This window comes from Cyprinus carpio, chromosome A5 (genome assembly GCF_018340385.1).
Source record: "Cyprinus carpio isolate SPL01 chromosome A5, ASM1834038v1, whole genome shotgun sequence".
NCBI lineage: Eukaryota > Metazoa > Chordata > Actinopteri > Cypriniformes > Cyprinidae > Cyprinus > Cyprinus carpio.
The window spans coordinates 7,191,622-7,203,877 of NC_056576.1; the positions used below are offsets into that span (position 1 = coordinate 7,191,622).

Genomic DNA, 12,256 nt, shown 5'->3' on the forward strand with positions numbered 1-12,256 from the left:
TGAGCTTTTAAGAACTCTTAAAATAAAGCATAGACGTTAAGTTTAGACTTTAAAGGAGGGGCGAAGCCGCGCCCAGTGAAGGAAAACTGCAGTCACGCCATCTGCGTTTCAGAGTAGCGCGGTCACGCCATCTGCGCTTCAAGTTCATTGCGCGTCTACTCGGCGGTGCGTGGTACATTAACGTGCGAGCGCTACAGTCTAATTCTTTTAGTAAATCCTCCTTCGGTTGTCATATTTATTCATATTAATAAGAATGATGGAATTCATTCACGTTTTAAGTGTTATAAGTGCATATGTTATCATTAAATCTGTACCTGCTATTGTATGGTGTATCCTGCTTATGTGGAGATCATCTAAATTATTATTAAAAAATATTAAAAAGGATAAAACGAAACTGCCATGTCATTGTTTCATTCTTTAATAACTGCATGCCAAAATCAGGAAAAAAATAAATAAATAAATCATCAATCGTCAAATCATGAAGAATCTTTTTCACTAAACAGTCAAATTTGAAAATTAATATAAAATCAAAATCAAATTGTTTTCTTGTTCTACATGTGCCCATGTACCACTGTGGTGATTGTCATATCATTTTACTGTATCATTCTTTAATAATTGCATGCAAAAATCATGAAAAAATGCTATCTTTTTCACTATAGTCAGATTTAAAAATTCATATAAAATTAAAATCAAATTGTTTTCTGCAAACTCCATGAGACTTTAAATTCTACATATGTCCATGTACCACTGCGGTGATTTTCATATAATTTTACTGTATCATTCTTTAATAATTGCATGCCAAATTCATGAAAAATGCTATCTTTTTCACTATACAGTCAGATTTTAAAATTCATAAAAAATGAAAATCAAATTGTTTTCTGCAAACTCCATGAGACTTTTATTCTACATGTGTCCATGTATCACTGTGGTGATTTTCATATCATTCTACTGTATCATTCTTTAATAATTGCATGCCAAAATCATGAAAAATAGGATATTTTCCACTCTATAGTCATATTTGAAAATTGTTCTATATTATAGATCAGTGCTTTTCCCCCTTTACCCCCTCCCCCACCCCTCCGCGCCTGAATCCAGCCGATGCCAGCGCTCTTCGTCTTTCAACTGTAATTTTCCGGGGATTTTTACTGTCAGTGTTTTCAAGGTAAGAACCTAATAATTTCATACAATATATTCAAAAATTTTAATTTTAATTAAAAAGATTGTTTTCAAAGAATAATGTTTAACAAACATCTTCTCAGTTAAGGCGGCCGGTCAGAAATTCGTGAGCCCTCGCTCATGTCACGATTGAGTTCATCCGAAAATATACGAAGGCAGTCACACACAAAAATGCACAGAAACCATTTGTGTATGACAGAATATAATATTCGATACCGTTATTGTATTTCCTGAAAAATGTCAAAGTGGAGATAACTCCTTTGTTGCAAGAGCTCAAATATGGAATTTAATCTCACTTTAATGCTCTTTATGTATTTTACAGGAAGCTTGAAAAAAAATGCCCTTACAAACCCAATAACCAGAAGAGAGGCAGAAAAAGCAGTGTCAAAGTGTCTAATCAGTGCCAGGGACGGGAGGAAATCATACTGCAAGGGCACGTGTTGGAGAGCAAGATAGGTAAAAGTCTTAAGATTTAAGTTTTAAATGGGAATATAAACTTTAAAAAGACAAGAATGATGCTAAAATGTTTTACAATTTGTGTGCTATTACATACAGTGACCGGGAGGGGACATGTTCACTTAGTTTTGTCGTGGCCACTATTAACTTGTGCGAACATCATATGATCATAGCCAAACGACATTGAATCATGGGTTTTCAAACTTGTCCTGGGAACCCACAGCACTACACATCTACTTCCAGTCTTACAGTTTGTACTTATGAGCTAATAAAATTAATTGGGTGTATTCGATTAGGGAGACATACAAAGGCTGCATCTGAAAACTGACTTGTTGCCTCGCTGCCCTATCAGGCAACAACATAACAGTGTTTACACCCTAATGCAAAGTTCATACTGCACAATTTTAGGCCCGATCGTTAGCCTCCGACAGGTTTTGCAAAATTGCAAATGCACGTAATCATAAGCATATCGGTGCTCGTTCACGCGAGTGACAATCACACAGTGTGAATTATCAGACGCGATTTGAGAAAAATTGTGAGATATTTGGCATGCTAAATATGTGGACCTTTCGGCGATCATGATGTGTGAAATGTGTTCTGACTGAAAACTACATTGGCAATGACCAGAGAGGCAAGAAGTTCGGAGAGGAGTTATAGACCAGTGGCCGTATTCACAAAACATTTTGTCTTACCACTAAGAATTCTCATAAATAGCAGTAAAAGTTCTTAGCTAAGAGTTTCCCCTTAAAACCTATTCACAAAGCTGCTGAGACAAACTTTTACTGAGGAATAGACTGAAGTCTTAAGCTAAGAGTAAGGGCGGGGTTGACCTCGTTGCTATGGAGTATGCACACAGTGATTGGCTGATGGGGGAGGAGTCAGCAATTTAATCATAGAAATATTGTAGAATGAGGTGTCATGTTTCCACATTAAAATAAAGGTTTTAAAATAAAAATGTTGCCCTATTCAAATACATATTTTTTTAATAAATTTTTTTTGCCATATTCAAATAAAGGTTTTAAAATGTTGTAAAATGTTTTTAAAAGTGTCACTAATTAAACTAGTAAATGCAGTTAATTGTCCGACATGATGTTTTATAAACAAAGTTTAGGAACATTCAAATGGTCTTTCTAATCGGCTCGAGAGGAGGTCTAGCCTATATACCCGGGCTGGAGCCGACTCGCCACCACTCCGCTCCTCACTCTCGGCTGGGGATATGGGGAGAACTTTGGGTTTGGGCTAAATTCCAAGCTCGGAGCCCTCGATCCCCTTGGACAGCACACCAAATATGCTTATTATTTATTTTTTTACTCTATTCAATCATTTGTAAGTGTGAACTCATGAAAGCCACTGCCACAGGTAATCGGACAATATTAATTTGTTAAAGATTTATTTTTGGCGTCTTATCATGTATCTATAAATCAAAATGTATTGCATTTATGAAGAAAAAGTTCAGCACCTAAGGCTCTATCACTATTCCCTCAATGGTGTACAGTGGGTGGATTAGGACTGTTTGTGATTTGGTCTTAGTGTGACTTAGGACTCCTTTTCACTACTCCTAAAGTTTCACAGATTTAGGAACTAGTTTTAGCACTAAAATGCTTTGTGAAATACTCTTAGGGCAAAAATGTAGGACTCCTAAAATTAGGACTGACACACCCATTATTTCTAAGAGTTTCTCCTAAATCGTCAATTTAAGAACTGTTAAGATGTAAATAGTTAAGATGTTTTGTGAATACGGCCCCAGAATATCAGTATTTTAATAGAGATATTTACAATTCAAATGTAAACAAAGCAGAAACATTTGCTTGACCAGCTGCAACAGCACCACATTGCAAAATGATTTATTTACCTACAACCAACTCAAGAAAAAAAACAATGCTCTCCTCATCCCCCCAACAACTCCCCAATCAATTTCTCCTGGAAATTGTTCTAAAAGAAGTATAAACACTCTAAAACAGAGAGACTAGTTTTTTTCTTTTTATGCTTTTCACAAATCAGCGCACAGACTGTTTGGTCTAACGTTAGAACTCCGGTCACACAGTCGTGATCTCGTTATTCCCTTGTCACTTCTCACGTGTTTTGTTGTGAAACATAGTTTGCGGACAGGACAGAGTTGTCGGCGATTGTTCCTCTTGAAAAGTCATGCAATATGTAACCCCTGTCCATCATGCAGAATGAACACAGCAGTGACTGAACGATACCCCAGATAGTCATGCAGTCTGAAAGGAGCTGTGTTCTGACTACTTTGAAAATCGTGCAGTGTGAACTTGGCATGAGGTACCTCACAAAACTGATTTTGGACAGACTAATGAGGTAATAGTTCAATGATCTACAACAAAAGAGAGAAATCATTGGTGACAAAGTGAATATTTAATTAGTACAATACTAATTTCTCACTGGAAATGACTTCAAAAGTGTTAAAAGTTTGTCAAAATGTACATTTTGCACAGCCTGTATGTGCAGTGCTGGGAGTGTTCCAGGAAACCCTCTGATCTATATCGACTTGATGTGGGGCACCAAAGGGTAACCTGACACATCTGTTTGAACTGTGAAAAAGGAAAAAAAAAAAAAGTGCCACAATTATTTTTCATTAATTTTTTTTTTCTTTTCAAAGGGCCGTTGGGAGAGCGAGGAGCTGCGATAATGTTGTTTTGTTTGTGAAAACCTTTATTTTAGAGATTTCAGATATGCATATAAAAACAATACAAGTTTTACCAAATAAAGTTTTCAGGAGTTTTAAAGGGCTAGTTCACCCAAAAATTTAAAATTCTGTCATTAATATCCCCATACGTTGTTCCAAACCCGCAAGACGTTTGTTCACCTTCGGAACACAAATTAAGATATTTTTGATGAAATCTGAGAGCTCTCTGACCACACAGACAGCAATTTACCTAACATTTTCAATCCAATCCTAGAACGTTAGTAAAAGCATCCTTAAAATAGTCCATGTGACTACAGTGGTCAGAGAGCTCTCTGATTTCATCAAAACTATCTTAATTTGTGTTCTGAAGTTGAAATAATGACATAATATTCATGAACAACATGAGGGTGAGTAATTAATGACAGAAATTTTATTTTGGGGTGAACTAACCCTTTAAAAGTTTAACTTTTTTTTCTTTTTTTAGATAGTTGTTTTCTAAAGTTGTAAATGTACAAGTCCTAAAAGTCATGTTCAAATTATTATTAAACATTGCTTAATAAAGTAAAGCATGAACTACTGATTTCTGTTCATTGAATACCTTTACCATTTAGTGGATTACATGGATTGTTTGTATTTAGGGGTTTTACTGTAAAAATAAGGTAACCCAAACCAAAAAATATGGTAGCCCATATATATACCCGTTGTGACCCATAAAAGCCCTAGATAAGTACGATCTGGGCCCCATCATTAACCCATGTGGATCCTAAATGGGAACTACCTGGGCTACCCATATGGGCTTGATATGGAGCCCACCAAGAGCCCATCATCAATCCATCTGGGCTAACCCATGTGGGGCCACCATGGAAACTGAGGACAAAACTAGCTGGGTCCCAGTTGGGTTTCCCAGGTGGGCCCCAGATAGCCATCCAGCCCAGGTGCAACCCCTTTGGGCCCCACATGGGTGTGAGTAGACGCGCAATGAACTTGAAGCCCAGATGGCGTGACCGCGCTACTCTGAAACGCAGCGCAGTTTCACAGCTTGGAAGGAAAGCAACAGCATGCTGCTCAGTGATTCTTTTAATCTTGTTTGTCACATTTTTCATATTGGTTGGAAGCCAAATCGAAACCGAAACTAAAATCTGATTCGTACAGCTCCGCTGCTTACTCACGATGAATTTGAGTAGATTTCCCCGCGAGCTCTTCAGGAGAACACAAGACAAGTCTTTCAGCGTTTTTCTTCCGATTTAGATTTAAAGGTGTTATTGTTAAAATGGCGACAGGTAAGAATCAACATCAGTTAAATTAGTGTTGATCTATTAGTAGCACACTGTTCTTTACTCAATTAGTTCTAACAAATGTTTTTATAAATAATGTATAATAGCTAAACAATCTGTTCTCTCTCTCTGTGTGTGTTGTTTTTTTCTCTCTAGTAGCAGCAGGTAGACGTAGTCCATTATTTGATCGTCCCTGACAGTAAGTTAATTACAGCATGAACATTTATGTGTTTGCTTTTATATGAAACATTATGGGTGAATCTCTAAAATTCTAAACTAAACTCTAAAAAAGTCTGTGTAAAGTATTAACATTACACAATTTTCATTTTGTGACAGTTAAAGTATTGGTTCACACCCAAAATGAAAATAATGATTAGTCCTAATATATTTAGGTTTAATTGTTAAATAAAAATGAGGATGTGATTAACTCCCAAAACTGTTAATTTGAAAGTCACTTGTGCTTAATTAAATATCTCATTGTGTGTGAGAGAGACAGAACACTGTTTGATGCCAAAGAAACCCAAATATATTAATTCCTTTGCAGGAGATATAATTATTTTACTAAATGATAAAATCAGCTGTTTTTTACATGAATAAAGACTCACTTATATTGTGTGAGAAGCTATTATCATCATATTATAAGTGTAGAAATATAAAGTATTTAAATAATTAGCTTTGATGTTGTCACTGTAAAAGCCTAAGCAAATTTAAGTACGTAAATATATATGCACATTTATGCATATTGTAGGAAAGTCGTTCCTTTTAGTTGCACTTCATATTTAACCACTAGAGCGCGCATGTCTTTCATCTTACTGATATCTATATAGGACTACGCCTTTCCTTTAAGACCAAGCACTTTAGAAACTGCACCACTGGGTCTGGGTGAGCATCCAAACTTTAAATCTGTGTGCTTTCATGCAGAAAAAGCCACCATCCCAGATAGCATCCAGATGTGGCCCACTTAAGGCAATGATATGGCACTGCTGGCCTTCTTATAGCTCAGACAAAATGGATGTAAGCCTGAAGTGGCCCACATGTAAAATAGCAAATATGGCCGAAACGTAGGCCTCTGTAGGCAAAGCTGCTGTGTTCACACAATGTGTAATCTGAAATTGATCTTAAAGTGACCCGCTTATGATGCCACAAATGTGTCCCAGTTATCCTAAAATGTATCTGGGCCAGTTCTGGCAAAGATATGGCACAGTGAGCACATGCTACTGTGGCTCTGAGCCTAAAGTGACCCGCATACAAAATGACAAATATTGCTCAAATAATTTAAAAACAATTTAGGCACTAAACTAAAATTTAACATTAATTATTTAAATTATTTAACTAAAATTTACTTTTGGCAAATATATGGCACAGTCAGCATTGGTTAATCAACGTGCAAGCCTAACTTGTCCCACATTTGACATGACAAATATGCCACATAGATTATAAAAACAGATGAGGGACACTTCTGGTTTGGATGTAACACTTGACACTGGCTAATTGAAATTGAAGTTTGAAATTGTAAATATGGCCTATTACAATTTGGCTACTTTTAGTAGGATTCAGCAGTGTGATCTGGATATTCTGGATATGAGTCTTAAAGGCGGCTACATACCCACCTATTTTATTTTTTGAACATGCTAACTCAAGCAACATTAATAACCAGCAGGGATTGAACAGAAATGGGGACTACTTACACCAAAGCAAGAGAGGGACTAAATGACTGAATTAAATTAACACAGGTGAACAGAAATGAACTAATCAGGACAACTAGGAAAACTAGGTCATTTAAATAAACTAAGGCAGGAGAACAGGAACACAAACAAAAATACATAGCTGTGACATTGTTGATGCATAACTCACTTTAGTGTGGGCCAGAGAATGTATATTTATGGATCATTTGGTTTATTATTAGCTAAAATGTGGCTGTGTAGTGGTCTGCTTGTGGACCACTGTCAAAATGCCACCATTCCATGTACCACATGGGCCACATGAGAAATGTGGGGAAGACCAGGGTTAGAATAAAAATCAGCTGGGGTCTACATTAGGGCCAGTTTTTGGTTTATTTGGTTGGCTCACATGAGGCACTTATTTGAGGTCCAAACCTGGCAAACAGGAATGGACCGCCCAAATGGCATTATTACACGCAGTATGTGGGCCGGAACAAGTTGTTCGATCTGGGCCAGAATTCAAATCAAGGGGGCCCTGATTTGGACCAGTTCTGCTTTATTTGGTTTATTCATGGCTGACATTGGGCCTTCCTTTGGCTTGCTGGTGGCCCAAATCTGGTGAAGGGGAGCGGACCGCCATAATGCCATCATTCCATGTGGCAGGGACGTGCACAGGGGGGTTGCTCAGGTTGCCCGGGCAACTGCCCATATGCCCTTCTCGACTCACGTTGCCCTTCCGAGGTGGAAAAAAAAATAAATAAAAAAAATCGTACAATGGATGCAGAATTTCACGTAGGCCTAGATAAAAAAAAAAAAAAAAAAAAAAAAAAAAAAATTCGCAAAGCCTCACTCACTTCCATATTCGGGCACCCGTCCGAAAGTGAAAGTCGGTAGGGGAAGGGCAAACTCTCTTTACGTGGCTGCAGCGCTGCACGCGACCGGCACCTGAGCTGAGCCCTGCATGAGCGGCCCTAGAAGGAGATTGTCGCGGTTTGTCGGGTGAGACGACCTCAACGTTGTCGGAAAAGTAATAGTAAGGTTATAATCGTTAACGAAAACGAACGAAAAAATGAAAACTAGTTGAAAAAAATTGTGTTAACTGAAATAAAAATAAAAACGAGGCATTACAAAAAAAACGATAACTAACCAAAACTGTAATGTGTGTTTGGCAAAACTAACTAAAATAAAATAAAATTATAGATTAAATGTCCTTAGTTTTCGTCTTTGTCAATGTCTTTCATAGAGCAAACGTTCAGCTGCATTTCATTTCCCTGCGTCTCTCACTCACGCGTCTCTCTCACATAACGTTACTCGCGCGCGCTCACAGCCCTCCACTCCGTGCACACCGCGTCTCCATGAGAACGAGTGTTGGAAGCAAGTTCGCGAAAGGTTGGTATCTCGTGGGAAAACCATTACACAATCACACATTAAAAAGTGGTATAAAAATATTTTTTTAATTCTGAATATAATTTTGTCAGTGTGTTAATGTCGACCCGAGAAGCGATTGCTACTTTAGAAAGTTAACTAGACGCAAGTTTGAGGTAAAATGCACTTGGGTTGTCGATGTCAAAACACTATTTAAGCTGTGATTCAAGTAAGGAATAATTGACGACGGGCCGTTGAATTATTAGGAAAATAATGCACACCTGAGGTGGTGATTCGGTCACGACTCGAAGCGGAGTCAATTATTCCGCTTATACCACGGTTACCACACCTCAAGACATCGATCAGATGATATATTTAAAGGGATTCGTTCGGTTTTTGTACTTAATCGCTATTGTGGGTAGGACTATTTCTTCCGCATCTCATCCAACGCTTCTTTTGCTGGTTTCACAATGTCATTTTAAAGCTGGTAATGGAGGCTTGAGCCGTTGATAGTATTATAATGCAGTTATTAATGAAGTTATTAGAAAGAGAGCGAGAGAGACAGAGACACACACACACACACACACACACACAGAGAGAGAGAGAGCTTGTGTGAATTAGACTGCAGCAGCGTCTCTAAACAGCGCTTTTATTACCTCGCTAGTGAGAAATGTCGTGTACTTTTGGAAAATCGTCTGTCATGTTGTTGTTTTTGTTAGTCCTGTAATTTCCGTTATTACAGTTTTACTATGCGAAGTGATATGGAACTGTAATGCGGTCAAGAGAGCTGCCTGGAACTAAGTTCTCCATGCTTTTCCCAGAAAATAATGTCACGCCTCAGAACGTTCGTCAGCCAATCAGATTCAAGCATTCAACGGCCCCGTAGTATAAATATGAAATAATGTTGTCATTTTTTTACCCTTACACTGAATGTTTGCTCCTTCATTCCAGATGAGTAGGCTATTGTATAGGGTAAATTTAGTATAGGGTGTGAAAATTGTACAGCTGTGGAATTTTGTATAGGGTGTTAATTCTGTATAGAAAATTATTGCTTGACTAAAGTAAAGCCCTCTCTCTCTTTCTCATCCATGCACACTCACTCATGCACACACCCACAGCACACACACACTAAAAAAAATTATGCTGTATTTAAAGTTTTCTTTTTATTTGTTATTTGTCATGTTCTTTTCTCAGATTAAGCTCCCTGACAATCTGACAGAAATGTCTTGTTGTGGCTCAAAAATGGGTTAGAACACATGCGGTTCATGTATGTCTTCTTTAGTCTGTTGGCTCTTTAGGTTTTTTACTGGCACACGTCACTTACACATTTTGCACTTACTGCGGAGTGTTGAGACTGTTTACATATGTGTGCCCATATGTACATTTTATGTACTGATTTTATTTTTTGAATGAATATTTTCTAAAATTGTATGATGTTTTTTTGTTGAGTTATTATTACACAATACTTTTTTCTGACCTTTTTGAATCTTGCCCCTGACAAATAACCCAAATTACAAAAAAAGACTAAAACTAACACTAAAAAGTCATGTTTTTCTATGTTATTATTAGTAGTAGTTAAGGTGATTGAGTGCTGTATTTCAGTGTTTTACTTTGTGCATATTTTAATAAAGACCCTGTTATTCTCAGTCCTTCATATAACCCGTGAGTTATTTTATTTTTTTTTGGGGGGGGGGGGGGGGGGGGGGTGAGTGCCGGGCCAGATGTGTGGGCCTGATCTGGGCCTGTAGTAATATACAAATACCATACCAAGCGGAATGTGGGCCAGATGTGTGGGCCTGATCTGGGCCTGTAGGAATTTTGCTATCTGGGATACAACTACCATACAACTCATTCAGTCTGTAATAGCTGAGATGTCATTATACGTCACACTAGTGATGTCAGACACCATACAGTACTCTTAATTCAGTAGCCTAGAGAAAACATGATCTCTGCACAGTGCAATTGAAGCTGTTTCTGTGTTTTGTGTCATTCAAACACAAGAAAACATCAGAAGATTTTCAAAGAGTGACAAAATCCTTGTAAAGGGGTTACGTGATATTTTACCATTACTGCTTGTGTTAAATCTGTTTGTTCTGTAGAATATTTAATATGAAATTCTTGCGCAGTGTTTTTTATTGAACTTTGTTTGTGTGTGCTCTTTTTCAGTGAGTGATCTGAGGATTGTGCTGATAGGAAAGAATGGATCAGAAAACAGACGAGTGGCAAACTCTATACTGGGAAGAGCAGTGTTTGACAGTGAAGCTCCATCTTATTCACAGCAGCACAGTGACAGAATCAGTGGAGAGCTGGAGGGGAGATACATCACAGTCTACAATCCTCACCTGCTCCAGCCAAATTTCCCACAGGGAGTGATAATAGATGGAGTGAGAGACTGTGTGTCTCATTCTGATCCAGGACCTCATGTGTTTGTACTCGTTCTGCAGAATAACAACTTCAATGAGAACGACAGACACAGAGTGAAATATGTACTGAACCTCTTCAGTTACCAGGCCTTGAAACACACTATAGTGCTGACTACTGATGATGTGCCACGCAGATCAATATTCACTTCTAGGAATAACTCTATTCATGATTTAATAAAGGAGTGTGGAGGAGGACATCTGAAGTTTAATACAGTAAGCACAGGATGGCGCTTTGAGATTTTCAGAAGGACAGAAGAGATACTCAAGAAAGAAAGAATAGAATTTCTCATCTGTGACAATAATGAGGATGAAGATGAAACACAAGTGGATGAAGATCTGAGAAGATCTGGGGCTTCCGTCAGAGAAGAAGACAAAAAAAGAGCATTCTGATCTAAAAGAGAGCACAAAAACAGCAAGTGATGGAGGAGGTTTGTCAAACATTTTCTTTCTGTATAATACCTCTAAGAATATGATCATAAACTACTGTTTTGTCCTTTTATAGTTACATTGTCTTTAAGAAAAAAAAAATGACAGGGAGAAAAAAAGGAGCACTACTGTATGACTTGAACTAGTATTTCTTTTGAAAACAAAAATGTAGATATTTGTGAATAGAGAATTAAGACATTTGACAGTAAAACAAAGTCTTGTAGGATTCATTTGTATGTGGGGGTTTTTTCCGATGGTGAATTCATTTTTCCACTTTTGAAGTGGGTAAATGATAATAAAATGTTCCATTTTGAGTGAACTATTTCTCTTAAGGCTGTGCTGTAAGTGCAGACAATCTGTATGTTGTTATAGATTATACATAGAGAACAAATTCGTGCAAACCCTTCAGTTTATAAAAGAATGTACTGCAACCTAATATATTCTAATGAATGTTTTCAGTGGGGACTACTGGGAAAGCAAAGCTGAACATCGTGCTGTGTGGAAATAACTCAACACTCAAGAACTCAGTGTCTAAAATCTTTAGAGGCAAAATAAGTCAACCTCAGAAAGAGATGAGTAATGTATGTGTAAAGAAAGAGGGAATGATTCATGGACAGATCTCTCAGAGGAGGAAGTGATGCGCCAGACTCACCGCTGTGTGTCTCTCTGTCACCCTGGAGTTCATGTGTTCATCCTCATCATTCCTGATGCTCCACTAACTGATGAAGACAGAGCAGAGATAGAAGAGATCCAGAGGATCTTCAGCTCAAGAATCAACAAACACATCATGATCCTCATAAAGCAGGATTCAGAGCATCAGACAGCAGAACT

At 37.7% G+C, this 12,256-nt stretch overlaps 1 protein-coding gene across 1 annotated transcript; it reads left to right on the plus strand.

Annotated features, from left to right (window-relative positions):
• Positions 1-5,456: 5,456 nt before the first annotated feature.
• LOC109082117 (GTPase IMAP family member 5-like) lies at positions 5,457-11,972 on the plus strand. Its single transcript, XM_042752321.1, has 4 exons — positions 5,457-5,556; positions 5,707-5,749; positions 10,743-11,427; positions 11,885-11,972. Coding segments are annotated over exons 2-3 (648 nt in total). The 5' UTR covers positions 5,457-5,556; positions 5,707-5,748; the 3' UTR covers positions 11,390-11,427; positions 11,885-11,972.
• Positions 11,973-12,256: the final 284 nt, after the last annotated feature.